Source organism: Vombatus ursinus, unplaced genomic scaffold (genome assembly GCF_900497805.2).
Source record: "Vombatus ursinus unplaced genomic scaffold, bare-nosed wombat genome assembly UNPS02014225.1, whole genome shotgun sequence".
Classification (NCBI taxonomy): Eukaryota; Metazoa; Chordata; class Mammalia; order Diprotodontia; family Vombatidae; genus Vombatus; species Vombatus ursinus.
This window is the reverse complement of record NW_020954003.1, coordinates 780,433-803,591: the sequence shown is the minus strand read 5'-3', so window position 1 is coordinate 803,591 and position 23,159 is coordinate 780,433. Positions and strand designations below refer to the sequence as shown.

At 42.0% G+C, this 23,159-nt stretch overlaps 1 protein-coding gene and 1 long non-coding RNA gene across 4 annotated transcripts; one reads left to right on the top strand and one right to left on the bottom strand.

The window, feature by feature from the left end:
* Positions 1–1,690: 1,690 nt before the first annotated feature.
* Positions 1,691–13,280, bottom strand: CCDC51 (coiled-coil domain containing 51). Of its 3 annotated transcripts, none has more exons than XM_027860633.1 (4): positions 13,109–13,280; positions 8,004–8,317; positions 6,550–6,714; positions 1,691–4,431 (listed from the first exon to the last, which is right to left on the bottom strand). In XM_027860633.1, exons 1-4 carry the CDS (start codon positions 13,206–13,208, stop codon positions 3,643–3,645), a joined length of 1,368 nt encoding a protein of 455 aa, XP_027716434.1. In that variant the 5' UTR covers positions 13,209–13,280; the 3' UTR covers positions 1,691–3,642. The 3 variants fall into 3 exon arrangements, with proteins under 3 accessions (XP_027716434.1, XP_027716435.1, XP_027716436.1); XM_027860634.1 differs by having other exon boundaries at positions 8,004–8,287; XM_027860635.1 differs by lacking the exon at positions 8,004–8,317 and having other exon boundaries at positions 13,109–13,181.
* On the top strand, positions 13,243–20,964 carry LOC114041945. Its single transcript, XR_003568955.1, has 4 exons — positions 13,243–13,329; positions 13,789–13,844; positions 14,269–14,356; positions 20,772–20,964. It is a non-coding gene; the product is annotated as an uncharacterized LOC114041945 (long non-coding RNA).
* Positions 20,965–23,159: the final 2,195 nt, after the last annotated feature.

Sequence of the window (23,159 nt, the reverse complement as noted above, 5' to 3'; positions counted from 1 at the left end):
CAGTGGCAACAAGGGAGTGACAGATTTTTCATTTGGCAGCTAGCAGTCCAATATCACTGGGATTAGGATGGAAATCAACTTATTGTGTCTATGGGGATGGATCTTCCTAATATATAGCTGTCACCTGACCCACCCTACCCCGACTCCGCCTCGAAAATCTTTTAATGGTTTCCCATTGCCGGAATAAAGTCTAGACTCCTTAGCCCAGCATTCAAGGCGCTCATCTGCTCCTAACCTACTTATTTAACTTCATTTCACATCACTTGCCCCTTTACTAAACAAATCATATTCCTCAAACATGTTCTAAACTTTCCCAACTGTTGTAACTTTCCTTAACTTAGTTCCTTGTTCTCAGAGTGTCCTTTCCATGTCTGTCTGATCAAAATCTTAATTGTGGTTTAGGGCTCAGCTCAAATGGCAGCTCCTCCATGAAATCTTCCCTTATACTCACAGCCATAAATGACGTCTCCCTCTCATGAATGCCCAGAGTTGCACTTCTCTCATGCAATTAACATTCCACTGTAATCATTTGTGTTCTTATCTCCTCTACTAGACTTAAGCCATCCTCTTGGCCTAGTTCTATTCAACTCTTTTATCAGTGACTTGGATGATGGAGGCATGCTTATCAAATGTGCTTACGATATGAAGCTGGGATAACATTTTGGATAATTGGATCAGGATCCAAAGTGATCTTCTGGATCCCTCATGGGAGCCAGAATGGTGGTCAAACCTAGTAAGAGAGAAATGTGAAGTTGTGTACTTGAGTTAAAAAAAATCAACTATAAGCTGTGTGACCCTGGGTGAGTCACTTAACCCCAATTACCTAAATTAAAAAAAAAAAATTCAACTATACAAATACAGAATGGGAAAGACAGGGAGACGTTCATATAAAAAATATCTGTGAGATCAGTAAACTATAAGATCAGTGTATCAACAGTGAGACAGGGCTCCCCCAAAAGCTAATGCAACCTAAGAGCGTAGTAATAAAAACAGAGCGTCCAGAATGAAAGGTTACAGAATGCTCTGGTCAGACCACATAGGGACTATTAGTTCTGCATTTAGGAGGGCATTTTCAAGCCAGAGTGTGACCAAGATGGTGAAAGAACTAGAGAGCTTTCTATTCAAGGATGATCTGAAACAATCCATGTTTAGCTGAAAATAGTCATCTTCAGGTATTTGAAGGGCTATAATGTGTAAGAGGAACTAGACTTCCTTAGCTTTGCCCAACGGGGCAAAATTAAGAGCAAGGGGAATAGGAGTAATGTTTCTGGGTCAAGATTACAGGAAAACTGACAATTAAGAGTTATCCAACAATGGAATTACCTCAAGAAGTAATGATTCTAAATTACTCGATGTCTTCAAATAAATGCTGGATTGACCACTTGTCAGGGACATTTTAGAACAGTGATGTCAAACTCAAAAAGAAATGGCAGCCATTAATCCACACATAAAGATACCTGTGAGCGCATATTGACAAATTTTAAAACATAATGTTACACTTTATTGCATTTTTATTTTGTTAAATATTTCCCAATTACATCTTAATCTGATTCAGGTAGCACTCAGGAGTGTTGTGAAGGTCAAGTATTTGACACCTGTGTTGGAGAAGGTATTTTTTTTTTTTTTTTTTTTGCTGGGCAATGGGATTAAGTGACTTGCCCAGGGTCACACAACTAGTAAGTGTAATGTGTCCAAGGCCGGATTTGAACTCAGGTCCTCCTGACTCCAGGGCTGGTGCTCTATCCACTGTGCCACCGAGCTGCCCTGGGAGAAGGTATTCTTGCTCAGGTATGTAAGGCTACAAGACATCTAAATGTCCTTCCTCTGAGATTCTGATTTTATGCTAAGGGCAGGAATTCTTCCTCAATTAGTTACATCTTCAGTGCCTAACATACTACATTGTATAGAGGAGGTACTTATTAAACATTTGTTGAACTAATGTGCCTTTAGCCCTTTAGAAAGCTGCCATCCCCCTAGGGACATTCAAATGTACGGTGAGTGTCAGACTCCACTGTAGGGAGAGAACCTATCCAAGAGCTAAGATGCTATGCTGGGAGGAATCTTCCCAGGTTCCAGTTCCAGCTCAACTAATGCACAACTACAATAGGTACATAATTGGAATGAGCCACTGATGGTGCTATCCCTCAATTTTGTTCCCAAGTAGTGGACAATACAGTTTTCTACAAACTTTTCTAAATAAAAAATGATGATAACAATGATAAATGGCCGTAACAGTTGTTATCTTTTATTCAACTGTGAGTTCTTACCTAGCAACACAAAGGAAATGCTGAAATAGAGCAAGCCCATGGTCTGAGGCTTGATAGGGCAAGAAGGGTTTGAAGGAATAGCAGGCAGCCCTCCTGTACTGGAGTAGGCATGTCAGGGTGGGGTTCACTCAGAACTGAATCTGCCACCATCCAACCTGCCTGCCCCCCCTCTCCCCAACCCCTGTCTGACTAGCATGGTGACTTCCACTTCTGGAATTCACCCCACCCAGCTCACTGCTTTTCAGTTCACACTATCAATGGGATACACTTTGCCAGCTCTCCTCCCATCCTGCTTTAGGCAAAATGAGATACTTGCAGAGAGCATCTCCAGGCTGTAGAGAAGGAAAGTTTACACACCCTTTGGTAGTGTCCAAACCTATTTCCCTACAGGCAAATTGTTTGTTTAGCAAGCTCCTTTCTCTATGCTGCCAATCCAACATAATCCATTATCATCAGCCCCACTCCCCCACCTCCACCTTGAAAAATTCTGTTTCAAGTATCAGACATCAATTCTTCCTCCTGCCTGGAGGGAAGGTGAAAAGGGAAAAAAAAAAAGGCAAGGGGAGCTCTTCTCACCTGACAGATGGCACAGAACAGCTAAATCATAAAGGGAAGTAGATTCCCTGGTCAGCCAGTAGACAAGCACCTATCCTGACTCCCAGATTCTAATGACCAGACACCCCATAAATACTTATACACAAGAAGGTCTAGGAAATACAAGTTAGGTCAGGAAAATGAAAACCAAGGTTAGAAATGCAGATAGATAAACACCAAAAATAATTACTCCCAACACAAAGTGACTTGATACTAAAAATGTCATAGAATGCACACAACAGTAGAGAAGAACACTGGGGAGAACCTAGAGAGAAAACAGGGACTATGAAGGTAATAGAACTTCATGGTTTTAAATCCATACTGCTGAACTGCTGTCCCAATCTCTTCAACCAAATTGGCTTGGACTTTCATTACTACATCACATTGTTGTGAGGATCAACTGATAGTGTATATAAAGTGCTCTGTTAACTGTAAAATGTCATGTAAATTTTGGCAGTTACCATAATTTGAAGTTTTAAAATTGTTTTCAATAACATAATTTCAAATATAATCCTTTTCCTTCTGTGGAAAAAATCATGTAAGTGCAAAGCTGGTAAATGAATATAAAATGTGAGCTGGAATTTTAAAAAGGTATATCTTGAAAAAGAAAACCATGTTGCCTAGCTAATTCCCCTTTAAGGAGCCAGGCTCACAAGTTCTGGGTGGCTTCACAACCAGTAACCTCCAAGTGACTTAAACAGACAAAGCAGTAAGGTGCCTGCCAGTTCATTACTAAATGCAACAACTCCTCTTCCTCGCTGAAGCTTCCCTCCAGAGACAGCTAGTTGGTTCTGAAGAAAATGTACAGCACTGGCAGCATAGCAGCAAACATGGTACAAGTTAGCACAGTGCTGTACATAGAGTTCCTGTTGACTTGGGCCTCCAACCTCTGCTCCATGTCTGACAGTTCTAGAATCATGCCCTGGGCAACCAGGGACTGCCTGGGGTCCAGTGAAGAGTCTAGCAAAGCTTGGTTTGCTTGCTCTACAAGCTGAGAACGGGCTGTAGCCTTTACAAGCTGAACCTCTGCAACCATTTGACTGAATTTTTTGTCCAGGTCAGTAAGCTGCTCTTGTAAACTCTGCAGACATGAACGAACCTGCTGAGATTGGCTGAGCTGTTCTTTCAAAGAGGCTGAAAGTACATATGTATCTTTATGAGATATGAGACTCTCTCCAGAAGAAGTGGCATCTTCTTGAGCTCCAGAAGACACCCTGATTCCAGTGTGCACTAAACTCCTAAATTCTTCAATAAGGTCACTAAGATCCTTGCTCTGCATGTTGTGGCTGGAAGTTTGTTCTTTGACGGCCTCCTGCAGACTCACCGGTCCAGTCTGCGATTCTAGAAGCAATGACTTGAGTTCCTGCAACCGTACCCGATTCACATAGGTGGAGCCAGCAACACCAATCAAGGCCCCGAGAACCGAACCAATGAGTGACCAGTTCTTCGTTTTTTCAGCTCTTGTCCGCTCTTTCTCGTGACTTTCCCTCACGGCTGCAGAGAAGAGGGAAAACTTCTCTCGTTCTGACTCTTCTGAGTTAGCGTGGGCTGTTCGGAGTCTCTTCTCTTCCTGCAGAAACAACAAACAATTAAAGCTATAAAGTTTCTGTCAATGGAAACCCAAAGAAGTAGGATATGAATACAGAACTTCATCCCTCACCCCTCCATCAAAGACATAGATGGGGAGGGGGTAGGGAAGACATATGCCCTGATTGTGAACCATGAAGGACTAAGATGGGAGATGCAAATTACCTCATCAAAAATCTGTGAAGTATCTACTATGGGACTAGGCATGGAGAATACAATAATGAAAAACAACACAATTCCAGCCCTCACAAAGTTTATGTTACAGGGGCACAGGCACAACCTTTTGCGCTGTGGGAAAACATGGGTAGTGATCACTTTTGGCAGGAATAGGATCTGGGAAGATTTCATAGACAAAGCGGCACTTGAGTTAGTTTTTAGAAAGGAGGAATGAATACATTGCCAACATGAGAGGTCTTTACAAATATACAGAGGTGGGAAAATCAGGATCAGGATCATCTAATCACAGCTGCAGGCTAAAACGCCTAGAGTACCTGTCTTCCTCATTTCATAAATGGGGTCAGTTAATAGTTTGAATGGAAAATAAAGTACATGAGTGGCACTGTATGAAATAAGACTGAAAAGACAACATGGAGCTGTGTGATGGAGGGCCTTCCATGCCAGGGTAAAGCAATCTGTTTTTTATCCTAAAGGAAGTAAGAACCTCCTCAGTTTTTGAGTTCTTAGGAAGATGATCAGATCAATGCATTAGGAATGTCAGTTCAGCAGCTGTGTGATGGACAGATTTGTGAGGATTAAGCCTTGAAATAGAACAGCAAGGCTACTACAACTGTCCATACCACCACAAATGAAGGCCTGAACTGGGATAGTGGCAATGTGGGTAAAGAAGACAGGACATATATGAACAATACTGTCTAAGTAAAAAATGGCAGGACTTAGCAGCTGACTGGATATGAGAAGTGAGACAAAGGGAAGAATCAAAGATGACCCCAAGATTTGGAATGGGAGAGAATGGGGGAATGGTGGTGCCCCACCAAAAGAAAAAATGAGAAAGTAAGAAGACAGAGACAAGTTTTAGGGGAAAATGATGAGTTCAGTTGTGATCATCTTGAATTTGAGGTGTCAGCAGTATACACGTACTTTATTACCAGGCAGCTAAAGACATAAGATTGGAATTTAGGTGAAAGACTGAGATTGATATATAGATTTAGGAGTTACCTGCAGAAAGATGATAATTGAAGCCATAAAAGTAAATGAGATTGCTAAGGAAAAGATGGCATATGCTACAGAAAAGTCAAGGAAGATTAGGACTGAAAAGCTATAGAGTGCACAATTAGGAAGTCACCAATAACCCTGAAGAGAGCTGTTTCAATGGAGTGGTAGGGATGAAAGTCAGACTACAGAGACAGGTGACAAGAAAGTACAAACTGCAAGTATAGGTTCTTTTTCAGAGTTTAGCAAAGAAGGAGAAGAGCAGGGGTGGGGAATCCTCGGCCTCAAGGCCACATGTGGCCTTCTAGGTCCTTGGGTGTGGCCTTTTGACTGAGTCTAAGTTTTATAAAACAAATCCTTTTATGAAGATAATTTATTCTGTAAAGTTTGGAGTCAAAGGGCCACAGAAGAGTAATATAGCTTGAGGGGTTGACAAGATCAAGACTTGGGTGGGTTGGTTGTTTTTTTGGGGAGATAAGACTAAGTTATGTTTTTAGGCAATTGGGAATGAGCCAGTAGAGGAGAGCAAATAATATTTGAATTTAGCTGGTTAATAAGGAAGTGTTCAAAGCTACCCATCAATATTATTTTATCAACGTTAATATATTAGTGAATGACAATAGGATACTAATAGAGTACTTATTATAACAGTGATTCCTTTCCTGTTCTTCTCTAAGTTCTATCAGTGCTCTTTGAAGACATTAATGACCAAGTCACAAAATAAATTGCTTTTGCAAAGTTTAACCATTCAAACCTAATTTATTTCCAGAAGCAAACACATCTACCATTTCTCCTGAGTGTATAATAACACAGACTTGTTAGGGGATCTGGACTTATATCCCTCACAGGAAGCTCCAGCCTGCACTTCTGTTGGTAAAGAAGTATAATTTCAGTAGCTCCAGCTACCCAGTTACCTCCAGATTCATCCTACCTGCAACAATCTGTGCTCCAGAGTTGCAAGTTCCAAGTACTGCGTATCTTCCCGGGAAACTCGATCCAAACGATCTCGAATCTCTTTGAGTCTGGCCTGGTGAACTTCCAGGTCATCTCTAGCCTTTCGGACAATTCCTCGAGCCACCATGAACTCTTTCTCTGCCTGAAAGAAAAACAGAAATGAAGTCTGTCCCCCTTTCTAAGGTGAACTACTTTCCTAAAATAAGTGAAGTACTGGGAATGGGGGAGGACATAGTTACACACAGGTGGTACATACTAGCACTCTAGCTGCCCTAGTGTAATTCTGCTTTCCTTCTATTTTTATTTTATTCTGGTAGAAGACAGATGTAAAAAAGGACAAAATGTCAAACCTGTTTTTCTTACACTACTATAAGGGAAGGGAATAAGGAAAGGAATAAGCAATTATTAAGTGCCTACTGCATGTCAGGTACTGTGCTAAATGCTTTATAAATTATTATCTTATTTGATCCTCACAACTTTGGAAGGCAGGTGCTGTTATGATCTCCATTTTAGAGAGGAGGAAACTGAGCACACAGAGATTAAGTGACTTGCCCATGGTCACACAGCTAGTAAGTGTCTGAGACTGGATTTGAATTCAGGTCTTCCTGACTCCAGGCTCAGCACTCTGTTGTCAATGTGGACAGAATTATGTCCACAAAAGAGGGAACCTAGGGCTCAGTCTATCCCTAGATCTACCATTTACTCTACTCTCTCCCTATTCCTTATAAGAGGGGAAGGGAAACTTTCTATTTAAAATTTTAATAACTAAGTAACAAAGGTTAAATGAGACTTAAAGATAAAACACTGATGTGGTGTGTGTATACACACACACACATGATATACAATGAAAAGTAGAATATTTACCCAATTCTCCATCTGTGCAGAAAATGCCACAAATTCTAGTGTTTTTGTAAATAAACTATTTTCACTGTTATTGTGGAAAGAGCTGAAACGTGATTACACTGAAGCTATGATGGATTTGACTTTTGTCAGTACAGTTTTAAGCTCTTAAAGCTTAATTGGCATGAAGATTTTTTGGGACACCCTGTATAGGTAGAATGTTTCTCAATTTTTTTCCCTTCACAAATGCTCTTTAATTACAATGCTATAAAATCATTATGAATGCAAACAAACACTACCAATTCAACATCAACAAAGGAATCAGCTATTGGACTTAACTGTATAAAAGGTTATGACCAGAGACTTAGGAGGGGAAAATGGCAGTGGTTTGGTTAAGTGACATGCTAAAACCACATTCAGTATCTCCAACCCAGTGGCACTAAAGAACTGAAGCTTGCTAGTCAGGAAAGAAAAGGCTGGATATGGTTTAAAAAACATTGTTGGGGATGGCATGAGCCAGAAATAACGTATCAGAGCAGGACCCACTACAAAAAGTGATAAGAGCTCTAGATTCTCATCTGTAGTATTTACCTCAGTCACATTCCCCTGGGCCTCTCGAACTTCATTTAGACCAACGAATTCCTCATAACTGTCCCACCAAGTTTTGGCCACAGAAGATATTCTCTGTTGGAAATTCTGTCCCAGGGTTCGACCCATCTCAGTGAGTCTGTGATATAGTCTGATGGCAGTTTTTGCAGAAGTTTTCCCCTTGCGCTGGATAGGACCTGGGCTGTAGAAGGACCTCACACTGAGGAGTTTCATTCTTTGGCTTCTCAGCTCCAATTTCTGGGGTGAACTCATGATGCGCTGCATCGCTAAAATGGTAGTATGCCCCATCATTAGGCCTGAGAATTCATGCAAGGCAGTGAGGAACGTTGGAAAAGGGACACAAAAGACATCTACTCAGAACCAAGAAAAGCATAAAACCAAGCTCAAGCATTTATAACTCTTGAGACAGAACAATGTCTGAACAAAATATTTTCATCTAAATAAGTATTAACTGAACATTTCTTAAGTATGATGGTCTATAGACTATTATTCTCCCTCTACTTGAAGAATGGTTCTCCTCAAAGCTTTCAAGTAAACTGGTTCAATGGAAAGATTTTGTACATTTCTTGAGTTTGATTTTTCCAGACCTATGATTTCACCAATGTGGAAACCCTCCACCTACCCAGACCTGCAACTCACAGTAACTCTTTCTCTTACAGAGTTGCCTGGGACATTGAGGAGATAAATGATTTGCCCATGGTCACACATCTGCCCATGAGTTGGAGGCAGAAATTGAACTCTGTCTTTCTTCCTCTCTCCACAGCCAGCCCAGTAGGCAGTAGGCCAAGTTGCCTCTGTTTGTTTAAAATTTTTATTAATGCCTTTTGTTTTAATCACATGAAGTCCTAAATATATCCCTCCTCCTCTCTTCCCTTCTCAGCAAGCTTTCCCTTGTAACAAAGATTTTAAAAGGGAAAAAGACTAAAAAAAAAATTAACATTTTGATCACTTTGGACAGTATAGATAATAAACCCCACAACTTCTCACTTCTGAAGAAGGATGGTACATTTAATTTTCTAAAAAATGTATTAATGTATTTTGTCTTTTTATCACTACCTGTATTTAATTAGACACAGACAGCAAATAGTATACACTGTCCTCACTTCCACAGCCTATACCTTCCTACAAAAGCTTTGGCTACTCTTCAAGAACAGGTACATCTCTGTTAATGAACTGGATGATTTTTGTGCCTGAGGAAAAGGATACCCAGGCCTGCTCAGACTATAACTCCTATAAAAAAAGATGACAAACTGGAGGGAAACATGGGGACAACAGCTCAGCCAGAGGGAGGCCTAAAAATCCCCTGGGGAAACCTGAGACAGGATTTCAGGAAACATCTAGGATTCAGTCTCATTTCCAAAAAAGCCCAATCAACTACCTCCCTGCCAGAATCCAACCTTCCTTCAAAAAAATCAGGCAGATATTCCATAAGAAACTTCTATGACTACTTAAGTATATAGTTTCAAGGAAAGCAGCTTCTGCCTTTCCCTGAAGGGAGACAATTGTATAAGAAAATCAGGTCTTCACAGAAAATATTTTGTATTTTGTCCCATTTTTTCCTCTTAATTTCATTTAATCACAGGACTCCCAGGCTATTTGATTTCTGCATCTCACATTTCAGTCCTCTAATCTCTCCCTTCCCCCACTACTTCTCTTAGTCAGTGCTCAGTCAGGCTCAACAGATTGATTTTTCCTTAATCTTTCCTTTTTTTTCAGTCTTTTGGATGTTTGTCCTAAGCAAATGGAGAGAAGTTGACGGCTATTCAAACACAGAATCTCCCTCATTATCCAACTCGTAGAGCTCCTTCTTCTACCCCTACCTATCTGGTCCTGTCTTTTCATGTCTATTACAAATCTGCCAAAAGACAGAATTGCTGTTTTGTGTTGGTCAAATTACTGCCCAAATAGAAAATCTGATCACTAAGACAGACTGTTATAGTGACATCTGGTGGCAATCAAAAATAACGGAAGGCCAAAAAGGCAAGAAAGAATACAGTACTGATGAAAAAGGAATAATAGCAGTGATTCACATTTATACACATGCATACACATACAAAATATCCTCCTAGATCCTTTCTCTTTTCAAGAGAAGTGCACGTGGTATTAATTTCCAAATGTCTGATTATCATTCACTTATCTGCAAAGAAGATCATTCTGATTTCCCCACATTTCTACCTATCTTAAGAAATATGCCCTACACCAGCCAAAATACTATTGAGCTACAAGCCTGAGGGAAAAAATATTCCAGAGCACAGCCAGACCTGCAAATGGATGGAGCATTAGTTTTACACTGCCTGATACTCAAAACAGGTGTCCAGAGACCATGGAATGTCTTCGAAGCAAGCTTAAAAGAAATTCATTTGCTAACCTGCACAGTATCACCCATATCCTTTAATCTCCATTCACAATGCCACCATTCTTGTTCAGACCCACCACCTCTAGCCTAGACCATTTTAACAGACCCTTAATTGGGCTCCCTGCTTCCACTCTCTATTCCACCCTGCCAAAATAACCTTCCTAATGTACAGATTTGATCTTGTCACTCCTCTGTTCAAAACCTTTCAGTGACTCCCTATTACCCATACAATAAAATATAAACTCCTACACCCAATAAAATCTGGCTCCAACTTACTTTCCACTCTTATTTCACGATATTTTCTCTTCATGTTCTCTGCTCCAGTCAAATGGACTACCAGGTATTCCCTAAACATGCTATCCTACATGGCTGGTATGAATTCTCTTATCTCTTTCAGAATCTTTCTCTTCAAGCCTGATTCAGGTGTCACTTTCTCCATGAAGTTTTCTCTAATTCCCCCAATTAAGAGTGCTTTTCCCCTCCCCCAGTTTTCCTGTCAATAAATCAACAAGGCTCTATTAAGTATCTACACAGCATCTAGTTTAATTTGTTCTTTCCTTTGCCCTCCTCAAATCCTCCCCTGTATCATACCTGTCTACGTAATCATACCTTTCCCCCCAGTACAATACAGGCTCATTAAATTCAAGCATTGTCATTTCTGGGGAAGCTAAGTGGTACAGCGGATAGAGTGCTGGACCTGGAGTCAGGAAAACTCATCTTCCTGAGTTCAAACGTGGCCTCAGACACTTAACAGCTGTCTGAACTTGGATAAGTCACTTAACCCTGTTTCCCTCAGTTTCCTCATTTCTAAAATGAGCTGAAGAAAATGGCAAACCACTCCAGTAACATTGCCAAGAAAACCTCAAATGGGGTCACAAAGAAGTGGACACGAGAGAAGAACAATTGTCATATTTTATTATTTTGGATCTTTATCTGCCCAACAGTCAGTCAGTTAGCATTTCTAAAGTGCCTGCTATGTACCATGTACTGTGCTAAACACCAGGGATACAAAGAAAGGAAAAAAATAGTCCCTGCCCTCAAGGGAGACAACATGCAAACTATGTACAAAGATACATACAGGATAAATTGGGGGAAGTCTAAGAGGGAAGATACTAAGATTAAAGCGACCAATGAAAAGCTTCTTGCAGAAGGTGGGACTTTAGCTTAGATTTGAAACCAGAAAGTAGAAATGAGAGAGCTCCTGGCATGGGGGCATAGCTAGTGAAAATGCTTGGATCCGGGAGATGGAGTGTCTGGCTCAATGAGGCCAATGTCATTGGACTGAAGAATATGTGGAGAATAAGGTGTAAGGAGACTGGAGAGGTAGGAAGGGACAAAATTATGAAGGGCTTTAAAAGCCAAACAGAAGATTTTACATTTGATCCTGGAGGTGACAGGGAGCTCCTGGAACTTCAAGTAATAGTCAGACATATGCTTTTAGGAAGATCAGTTTGACAGCTTAAGGGAGGATGGACTGGAGTGGGAATATACTTAAGGGCAAGGAGATCAACCAGCAGGCCTACTACTTCAAGAGTCTAGGCCTCAGGTGATGACAGCCTTCACTAGGGTGGACATATATACAAGAGATGCTATGAAGGTAGAAATGACAGAACTTGACAAGTGATTGAATGTGGTGGGTGAAAGTGAGGAGACAATTTCCAGCATGGGCGACTGGATGGTAGCATCCTCTAGAATAGGGAATTTAGGAAGAGAGGAAGGTTTTGGGGAAAAAGATAATGAGTTCAGTTTTGGACATGTTGAGTTTAACAGGACATCCAGTTTGAGATGTCTATTAGACAGTTAAGCACAGAGTAAGTACTTAAACTTTATCAAGCATGTATTGCCACCCTTTTTTGGGGGGGGCAGTGCGGGACAGCTTTGTCTGGACAGAGAACATGAAAAGATAACTCAATTTTATAAAAGTTGCCTGCAGCACTGAGAAGCCAATTACCCATGGTCACACAGGCAAGTATGTTTCAGGGAAAAGAGTTTCGAATCCTGCCGCTGACAATAGGTAATCTTCTAAGTCATTTAAACCTCTTTAGACTTGTTTTCTCATCTACGAGAGTTGCAGAAAATACTATAAAAGATAAAAAATGCGAGCGGGTTAGGCCCTCCACCTGGGTTCAAAAAAGGGTCTGCAGATTCAGGGATGAGGAATAATTAACGCTGGATCCCCTTGTCTCACAAGTTTGCACAGGCTAGACCCTAGTCCAGGCACCGAATCCTTAAGAAAAAGCTCATTCCAAGGGCGAGAGACTCCCCCTCCCCACCTTCTGCTCTTCTTGGGTCGCCCCCCTTCCCCGCCACCGGCCTCAATAGACCTTTCCTGGCCTCCCCCTACTCCCCTCTACCAAGTCCAGAGGGAGGCCCCCTCCCTCCAGGGTCCTGACCGCCCCTCCTCCCGCCCTCTTCCTGGTTTCCTGACCGCCAAGGCCCTCAGGTGGCTTCCCCCACGACAGCCTGGCAGGAGCATAGGAAGGAGGGGGCCTGCCTGGGGCACTCCGGACCCGCCAGGGTGGGAGCCCCCCTGGCCAAGCCTCCGAGCAGGGCCAAGGGCGCTAGCAGCAAACCGGCCGGACAGAGAGTCTCCCTCCCAGCGTGCCCTACCTGACCTTTCAGACCAGCCCGAGGGCCCCCAGACCCTATTCCCCTCTCCGGGGAGCCCTGAGAAGGCGCGTGGGCCGAGCCCCGGGGCTCGGCTGCCCCCGCCTAGCGCCTGCCCCCTCACCTGGCGCGCGCGGGAATCGAACCGGTAACCGCCGCCTCAGAACCACCAGGTCTCCAGCCGGCCACGACCTCTGACCCCAACGCGGAAGTCGTGGCTCCATTTCCAAGCTAGGAACCAATCAGCCTGACGATGGAGGCGGAAGGGGCGATCCGAAGGTTCCGCTTCCGGCAGCGAAGGGGCTCGGGGAAGCTGAGCAGCAGGCACGATGTCCGGTCGCGAGGGTGAGTGACCCAAAGAGCGGGGGGTGGGGGTGGCGTCTGGGTTCTGTATGGCCTGGCCATTCCCGAGAGGGGACGCCGAGACCGCGGGACTACAGGAGGGGGAGCCCAGGGGCCGAGCTCTGCCCCCCAAGTAAGAGGGGCTGATATGGCCGGACCCTTCGGCCTGGACTAGGAGAGGAGAATCCCCTGACCCCTAGATCTCTCCTCAAGGCCGAGGCACGGAGGAGCACAAGAGGAGGCTGAGTCCCAATCCACCTTCCACTGGCCCAAGGGAGGGGCAGACTCCCAGGAAGAAAAGCTTGAGATCTCTGGGTTCCCCCAGGCCTGGGACAGAAGATGGGAAGGAGCCCATAGTCCTCAGTTATCAGCCTTCCATCTCAAGAGGCAGGAAACTCCCCCAGAGTTTTCAGCTCCTGTCTCCCAAATCTTAACAACAGGGCTTCCTAAATCCTTTGACAGGTGGTAAGAAGAAGCCTCTGAAGCAGCCCAAGAAACAAACCAAGGAAATGGATGAGGTGAGGTATCTGGGCTGAGGTGAAAGGGTACCATGTAGGCGAAAATGGGGTATTTGAGGTTTTATATTATATACTTGATCCTGCTCAGACCCCAGTGGGAGGTAAGAGGCAAGGGAATTGTGGTAGTCTTCTTACCTCTGGCTCCATGTAAGATTACACTGTCCCTCAAATATTGGGGCAAGAGAGTGGACTTTACTGGCTTAGGCATAGAAAAGGGGGAGACCTTAGTTGGGAATGAGCACTGAGGGCAGACCCCCCCCTTCCCCCATAGGCCAGGCCTTCCTAGTGCTTATCCAGTATATGACCCAAATCTTTTCAACTCCAACTATCAGCATTCTCAGGGACAAACACCAGCAACTGCTGGTTACAGTCACCCAGCTCAGCTCAGCTGGGGCCTCAATAGTATGTTCCACATTTTCTTTAGGAAGATATAGCTTTCAAACAAAAACAAAAAGAAGAACAGAAAAAACTGGAAGAGTTAAAAGCAAAAGCTGCTGGGAAGGGACCACTTGGTAAGTTTTGTTAAAAAGCCTAGTCCTTTGAATTTCTATAGAAAGTACTCATTAGCAAAGATAAAAAGCACTTTCAGAAATTAAAATTGCTATTCCCATTGCAAAAAAACAACCATAGCACCTCTAAATCTTTATTTTTCTTTTTTAGCTTTAACTAAATTTTAACATGTTGGTTGAAGCACATAATGATAATAGCTGGTAGTGTTACAGTGCTTTTAAGCATTTATCTCCTTTTAATTGTCACAACCAACAACTGTCTGGTAATTAGTGCAAATAGTATGCACAATTTACAAATTAGGAAACCAAAATTCAGAAAAATGAAATGACCTGCCTGGGGACACAACTAGTAAGTGGCAGACCCAGACTTGAAACCCAGATGAATACAAGGACAAAAAAAGCCCATCCTCAAGACCTTGCATTCTACTAGAGAGATACCAAATGTACAAAGAAATTTCAGAAGAAGAAAACCATAAACACATAAAAGACTTCATGTAAGTAGGAACTGAGCTGAGCCTAGAAGAAAGCTAGGGATTCTAAGAGGCAGAAATAAGGAGTGATCATATTTTGGGGGGAGAGCCATTCAAAGATGGAATGTTATGTTTGGAGCACAGTGATTAAACCAGTTTGGCTAAAGTATAATGTTTATGAGGAGGAGTAATCAACCTAGAAAGATAAGCTGGAGCCAGAGTGTGAAGGCCTTTATATGCCACAAAGATGAGTTTGTATTTTGCCCTCGCGGCAATAAAAAGCCACTGAAGATTCTTGAGCATAGAGTGCTTTAGTGAGAATTGTGCTTTAGGAAAATTTTGCCTGATACGTGGAGGATAGATCAGAGAGAAGAATTGGTAGGGACATCACTTAGGAGGCTAATACATTTTGGTGGGGTTGTCCAGTTGGAAGTTCTACATCTTTAAAATAGAGGAATGGAGCACAGGAAATACAGGGCTGGATATGTAGATTTGGGAGTCATCTGCAAAGAAATGATTATTGAATCCATGGGAACTGATAAAATCATGAAGAAAGGGTTTAAAAAAAGAAGAGAAGGCTGCCCAAGACATGAATGATGAAGAGAAGCTATGTCACCAAAAAACTGAGGGAGGCAAGAAGGCCGTCAGCAGTGTTAAAAGCAACAAAGGTCAGGAAGCCCAATAAATGAAAAGCCTATTGGATTTAGCAATTGACAGATTATTGGTGACCAAGGAAAGAGCAGTTCTAGTTGAATAATAGAGTGGAAGTCAGATTACAAGGGTTTGAAACGGGTCAAAGAGGGAAGGAGTGAGAAGTGAAGAAATGAAAAAGTGAAGAAACAAATATAAATCACTGGGTGGGGGTAGTGGGGAGTTTGGCTTTGGAAGGAATGAGTAATATCAGCACATAGCTTGAGGGGACAGCAGGGTCAAGTGAAGGTTTTTTTAAAGATGGCAGAGACCTGAGCATATATGTCAGACACAGAAAAGCCAGTAAGTAGAGAAAATGAGGACAAGAGATTGGGTGGTCAAAGAAGTAAGATCCAAAAGAAGACTTGAGAATGAGATCAAGAGTGCAAATAGAGGGGTGGGCCTTGACAAGAAGAAGGGCTGCCTCTTGTTAGGGACTGGAGCAAATGAGAGAATGGGGAAAGATGAAGAGTATGAGGTATAAAATAAGAATGAAAAAGGAGTTCATTAATATTTCTCATATTCTCATAAAAAATAAATAAAATAATAATTATTCTCAAAAGGAAGAGAGCTCTGCTAAGAGGGAGGGAGCAAAGTTACACATGAGGTCAGAAAAGAAAAGGGAGTGGAAGAGACTGTTGGAAGAATAAAAAGATTGCCATGTAGCAGTACGGATCCAGTTGAGAATAGATGAATGAATGCACATTAAACACTATGAGCCAGACACTGTGTTAAGTGCTTGGGATACAAGTACAAGCAAGCCAGATGGTCCTTGGTCTCAAGGAACTTACATTCTAATAGAGAAAGACAAGAAAACACATATAAAGGAGTAGTAGCCAGGGAGGAGTGTTTTGGAAAAGTGGTAATTAGAATCAAGGGCAAGTGATTGACACTCCTTTTCAACAATGGGGGTGTTGAGTTGATTACTATTCTTAGAGTTAGCACTGGAGTGTAGGAGGAATAGAAACGAAGGAAGTGGGGTAATCCCAAAGTGCCTTGAGATGAAGATGAATGGCAAGTGATGAGGATGGGTCTAGGTCTTGGCTAGACAGTGGTGAATATTCACCAAGGTGAGAGCTTGAGTTGGAGGTGGAGGCTGGAGTGCAGAAGTGTGGCTGAGGAATGGTATGATTTGTCTGGATCTGGGCTAACTACATCAGTTCTCACCATATAGTAAATTTGTAGTTGATTTATTTGCCAGAATTCTGCAACATCCTCCACTTGAGCTCTGTAGCAATGAAGTGGGAATGGAGAAAGTAGTTCATGATGATGCCCCAGAGCTAGAGTTTGGCAAGACATGAGCAACAATAGGGCAAGAGAGGAAGGGAATCAAGGACAGAGGGCAATATAGGTGGACTCCTTAACCATAAGGTCAAGAGCAAAGGGAGAACAGTAAGGCCTGAGAAGGAGACAGAGACTGGGAAAGCAGAGGACATTGGAGTGATTGGAGATGTTAGTGAGGTTTAAGAGAACTGAGGCAAAGGGAAAGATTGAAGAATAAGAGTTTACGGTCAGAGAGAATTTCAGTGTTGTAGACCATAGAGGTAGAACAGTGTGGGTTAACAGTGAGGTCAAGTGAATGGCCATTTCTGTGGCTGAAAGAGTGAAGTTACAGTTAGATTAATGGGAGTAGATTGGGACACCAGGGTGCTTGAGGGGACATCCAAGTTTATATTGAAACTCTCAAGTTTGAGGGCAGGTATTGGCATGGAGAGGAAACCTACAGCTTCTAAACTTCTTGAGAAGAGATGGAGAATTATCTAGAGGACTAATAAATCTGCAACCCAGATCTAGAGGGGGAGATACAGACAGTGGAATAAACCTAAAAGGAAGAGAGGTTGCCAAATGATTGGGGAGGCAGTGCAGAGCCTAAAACAGGCTTGCACAGAGGCCTGAGGGCCAAAGGTTGTGCAGGCCTGGTCTAAAAGTATCATTGAGAAGCAAGGAGTGTGTTTTTCCCAGCTCGTTGTGGTGAGAGGTTATAAAAGAAGGAGCAACCCCAAATTGGATAATGTGGTCAGGGATGTAGAAATGTGGTATATTCTTGGGGGACCAGGTTAATAAAAGTGTTCAAAGATGGAAAGAACATGAAGATATGAGATTTAGGACAGAGGGAAGTTTAACAATAGAACTAGGGGAGTGAGCACATTGGAATTAGAGAGCAGAACAGGATAGGAGCACGGGAAATGTAGAGCTGAGGTAGACAGGATGAGACTAACTGCAATCCTATTGATCTCTGCAGTAAATCACATTTCTTCTCAACATATCTAGATGTTAGCCACTTATTCTTCTTGGCTGGCAATGCATGCAATTTGTAGGTTGCTTTTGTGGCATTTTTTAGCTCAGATTTTCAGAAACTGTTAAGCTGGAGGGGCAATTTAACTGGCACCTGCAATAGTCTGCATTTTGTCAATTGAAAATCCTGATTGTCAGAGGGCATTGTCAAGGGTCCAGAGTCAGAAAGACTTGGTTTTGAAATTTACTTGCTTTGTGACCAGGGGAAGGTCACAAAGAGTCAGATAATTCACTAACACTATAAGTTATATATATATGCAAGTTTTAATAGTGGTTGGAGTTTGCATATGAGTAAATCCTAAATCCTTGGTATGTTAACTTGGCATTGGGGGGGGAGTTAATCAGGGTTAAGTGACTTTCCCAGGGTCATACAGAGTGTATGAGGCTAGATTTGAACTCAGGTCCTCCTTACTCCAGGGCCAGTGTTCTATTCACTTCACCACCTAGTTGCCCAATAACACATTAACTGTTAATCTTGATTTAACAGAAATCTGCCCCTCAGTCTTAATCATTCTACCACCCTTCCTTTAGCCTTTCCCTTGATCTCTAATCTTTAAGGTCATATCCCAAACCAATCTTTGACCATCTCTTGTTTTAAAAAATGCTTTATTTATACACTTTTCTTTCTTTCATATATATATTCTATATATGATTGGTCACTTCTCAATGACTCCCTCCCCTTTAGAACCTTTCCTTGTAACATATAAGTACAGTAAAAGAGAACACATCCACACATAGCTATCCCCTTTTTAACACTTGATAGCTGAGATGGAGAATTTTGCACTGTTTCATTTGATCCTCACAACTAGGTTAGGTGATTTGCCTAAGGTAACACAGCTAGTAGGTGTCTAAGCCTGCATTTGAATCCAGGTCTTCCAACCAAATCCACCACTATTCAGTACATCACACTTCCTTTATAATGCTCTTTCTGTTTTCAACATGTTATTTCTTCTACAATATTAACAATGTTTTTAAAATATAAATCTATATATACTGCAATGGATGTCAGTGTTTCCATTCTCCTATATATTTTTACCCTAAAGTCCACGTCTCACCATTCTGCCTAATTGTTGGCTTAACATTTTGAGTGTGTAAATAAAACTTGTCATGTGAAAAAAATTAAATGATACTTTTCCTAATAAAGATTCATTTTCTTCCTAAATCCTTTTGCCTTTGAGCTTACAGTGCTAACTGTTTATAAGTAATAAATTTTATTTGCCCAAACTCTGTAGCCTAACTTTCAAGTATCCCTCTAGAATATGTCCTAAACCTACTTTCCAAACCTAATTTCCCACTGTTTTTCCATTTAAACCTTCTGTTCTTCAAGTCCCCTCACTGCTCTCTCCACATCCTTGCTTATATTATTCCTTCCATCAAGCCATATCTGAACACCTTAGCCAACAGGGTTCTTACTTACTGCCAGCTCTTAAACCACCTGTGTTCTGTACCACTTATTTGGCATTGCCAGATATGGTCTTCTATTAACTTTTTGTGTGCCTTTTCAAACAAACTGTAAATTTCTTTCAGGAATGGACTAGATCTTACACATCCAGATATTAGACTTGGAGTCTGAGCAAGCTGGGTTCAAATATCATCTGACATTTACTAACTAACTGGGTGGCTCTGAATAAGTCATTTAACTTCCATGAGCCTGTTTCCTTATTAATGTGGGGATGATAGTACATGAACTACATTTTTCATGGATTACTGTGAGGAAAGCATTTTATAAATTGTAAAGTGCTATGTAAATGTGAGCTATTAGATTTCTTTTGTTAAAGGAGATAAATTAAAAGTGATCACATTTCAGAAAGATTCTGTAGGTCAAAGAATCCCAGTAACTAGCCTTTCCTCGTAAGATGTTTTTCCACAATTTTAAATAATTTTTCAGGCCTTTTGTTATCTCCATTTTCCTTTTAAAGTACATTGACTAAAACTAAACTTATGCCAGTATGTAAGATAGTTATTAAAAACATTACAAAACCCTATTAGTGTTGTAAGTGATGTTGTTTAAAAGGTTTAACTTATATTCAGCTTACAAAAGTAAAAGAACACTTTTTAAGGTACCTACTATGTACCTCATACTGAGGATACAAAGTGAGATAGTCCCAGCCTTAGAGCTTATGAATGAACTACCAGTGTGATAACAGTGTTTACAGAGAAGTATAGAATATGTATAAAATAAATACACAGAAACTGGGGGAAGGGGACTCCACTAAGAATTAAGGAAAACAAGAAAGGCCTCTTGATGGCATTGGAACTAAGCCCTGAAGAAGCTGGAGATTTCAAAAAGTGGAATTGAGGAATTACATCATCTCAGTATGGCAAAAGCAAGGAGGCAGGAAGTGGAATGTTCTAAAGAGGAAATATCAAGTTGGCCAATTTGTCAGTAGTGATAGTAATAGAAATAGGGATAGAGTAGGGATAATAATCAGCCTGGAAAGAAAGAAAGGCAGAAACCACAGAGAAGTTTGTACTTTGTCCCAAAAATTAATGGAGAGTTGCTGAATTCTTGTGCAGAGGAGTAACATGGTCATACTGGACTTCAGAGAGATTAATTTGGCAACAGGGTGGCCCAGGGGTGGGGAACCTGCCCCCTTGGCAAAGTTCTGTAAAGTTTGGATTCAAAGGGCTGAACTTGAGGACCTAGAAGGCCACATGTGGCCTGGAGGCCAAAGATTCCCCACCCCTGGATAGCTTATGGAGGAGGGAGGGGAGAGGCTGGGTACAGGGAGACCAAGTAAGCTATAACAATAATCCAGGGAAAGGTTTTGAAGGTCATGTAGTATGAGTAGAGAGAAGGGAGTGGAAGTGAGAACTATTGATTTTTCCTACTTAGTGAGTGGAACATGTAGGATAGAATTGCAATTCTGGCTAAAATCAAGATAAATCTTCAGGGTGTAGTGGCCAGAGATGAGCCCCCAGCATTCTTCCCCTCTCTAGAATAATATTTTCTTCTCTTACAGCCAGTGGTGGGATTAAGAAATCTGGCAAAAAGTAGAAGTTCCTGTGTAGATAAGATGGTGATTCCTGTTGGTTTCTTTCTTGCTTTGTGACATCTGCATTTCCTACTTCAACATCTGTAGCAGCCTGCAGCCAAGATTAAGTATTATCTTAATGAGTCCATTGTACATTGTAATAAACTTTTTTTAAAAATCATGATGGCTCATGTTCTCTTTTCTTTTTCCATGTCAGCTCTTCCTAGTTCAGCTGGGATGAGCTGACCCAGTGTAGAAACTGCCCTCTACCTTACTCTGCTTGAAATGCCTCTGGTTTGAAGAGCAGTGTTTACAAAATTAAACCAGGTGGTTGAATGTACTCTTTTTTCTTTGGTGTTATGTTCATTCTGATCAATTCAACAAATAGGTGCCTAGTATGTAAAAGATACTATGGGCATAGACATAAAAAATGGCTGTTAGGGCCAAAATCTGAAGCTTAGCTAAACCAGCTTTAATGTTTGAAAGTCTCTGGATCCTGAAGAGGGGAAACCAGGGTAGTCTGGGAAGAAGGCCTAGCTGAAACTTTAATGCATTTTGTCCTGAGGTCATTTTACAGTGTTTTAAATTGAACTCAGTTCAAGAAATCTTGGCCTTGATAGTCATTGGGTCAACAAGCATTTATGAAGGAGCCTACTACGAAGAGCCTGGCATTTTGCTAAGCACTAGGAATACAAAGAAAGGCAAAAAGCAGTCACCGCTTTCAAGGAGCTCATAGTCTAACGTGGGAGACAATATACAAACAACTATGTGCAAACAAGGTACAGGATAAATTGGGGCTAGTTTCAGAGGGAAGGCACTTGGGGAGGACTGGAAAAGACATTTTGCAGAACATGGAACTTTATCTGAGACTTCAGGGAAGCCAAGAAATAGAGATGAGGAGGGAGAGAGTTCCCTTATAGGGGAGGGCAAGTGAAAATGCCCTGGAATTAAAGAACTTCAAGGAGGCCAGCATCATTGAAGAGTAAAAAGACTGGAAAGGTACCATCTATGGGTCAGGTCATGAAGGTATTTAAAAGCAAAACAATTTTATATTTGATCCTGGAGGTAATCAGCAAGGAATCTTGGCATTTTTTTGGTGTCATGGATCCCTTTGGCAGTCTGGTGAAACTGATGGACCCCTTCTCAATAAAGATTTTAAATGCATAAAATAAGTCAATAAGCACTTATTAAGTGCTTAATATATGCCAGGCTTTCAGCTAAGTAAAACTAGTTCTTGTCAAGAGCTTGTGTTCTGATGGGGAGAATATGCAAAGAACCATGTGCATGCCAGATAAACATAGTATAGTACATACATGGGCAGTCATCTCAGGGGTGAAGGTATTGGGTGTTGGGGAGGAGACCTGGAAAGACCTACAGAAGATGGGAATTAAAAAAATTTTTTTAAAAAATTCACAGACTGTCTTCTTCCACAACATGACTAATAAGGGGAATGTTTTGCATGATTGCACATGTATAACCTATATCAAATTGCTTACCCTTTAGGGAGGAGTAGGGAAAGGAAGACAGAATTTGTAACTCAATATCTTAAAAAATAAATGTTAAAAATGTTTTTGCATGTAATCGAGAAAAATATTTTTCAAAAAAAAAGTTCACCTACCTCAAGAAATCTTGGTATACTGTTTTATATTATTTGTCATTTATCTCCAACTAGATATAAAGTTCCATATGGGCAAGGGCCTGTCACACCCAGAGACCACCACAGGCAGACATTCAGTATTTGACTTTTTTGGGAAGGGATGAGAGGAAGTTGGGATTTGTAAATCCATCTACTGTATACTGTGGGGAGCTGCCAAAGACTACTCCCTCCTCCGCTGTTCATTCTAGAGTTGCTCTGGGGGCGCTGAAAGGTTAAGTAACTAGATCAGCTAGTGCGGGGGAAGCTGGACTGGAGCTCTGGAGTCTTACGGATGGCCAAAATAGGCCCCTCCCTCCCTCCCTCGGGAGGACAACATCCCAAGAGATCAAAAGCTTTCCTGGAGGACCACGGTCCACGGTGCTTTTCCTCCTATATTAGTCCTCAGTAGGAACTACGAAAGCGTGAATGAATGAATGAATGAATGCAGTTACGGAACTAGTGCTGGCACGCTGGGGACAGTGCCCGAGGCGCCCGGCCCGCTCTCGGAGGCCCTCCCTCGGGCCGCAGTCCCACTCTCCGTACTTGGCGTGGGGATGAGGCTACGTCCAAACGAATGAGGAGGGGCCTTATGGATTTGGAGTCCCCTGGGGGAGATGACGTTTCTGGGAGCACAGCCAGCTCTGTCCTCCACCCCCGCCCTCCACTCCCCGCTGGGTCTCTGGAGACGCTCAAGGACCCGGAAAGAGCAGCATTTGCACCGACTCCACAGTGCTCCGTCG

Bases quoted from the DNA above. Each gene is read 5' to 3' on its own strand.
- CCDC51 (XM_027860633.1), bottom strand. From the start codon at position 13,208: ATGGAGCCACGACTTCCGCGTTGGGGTCAGAGGTCGTGGCCGGCTGGA. The intron at 8,318-13,108 runs GTGAGGGGGCAG...ATGAATTCTCAG, and splicing joins TCGATTCCCGCGCGCGCCAG to GCCTAATGATGGGGCATACT. The intron at 4,432-6,549 runs GTAGGATGAATC...TTGTTTCTGCAG, and splicing joins TGGAGCACAGATTGTTGCAG to GAAGAGAAGAGACTCCGAAC.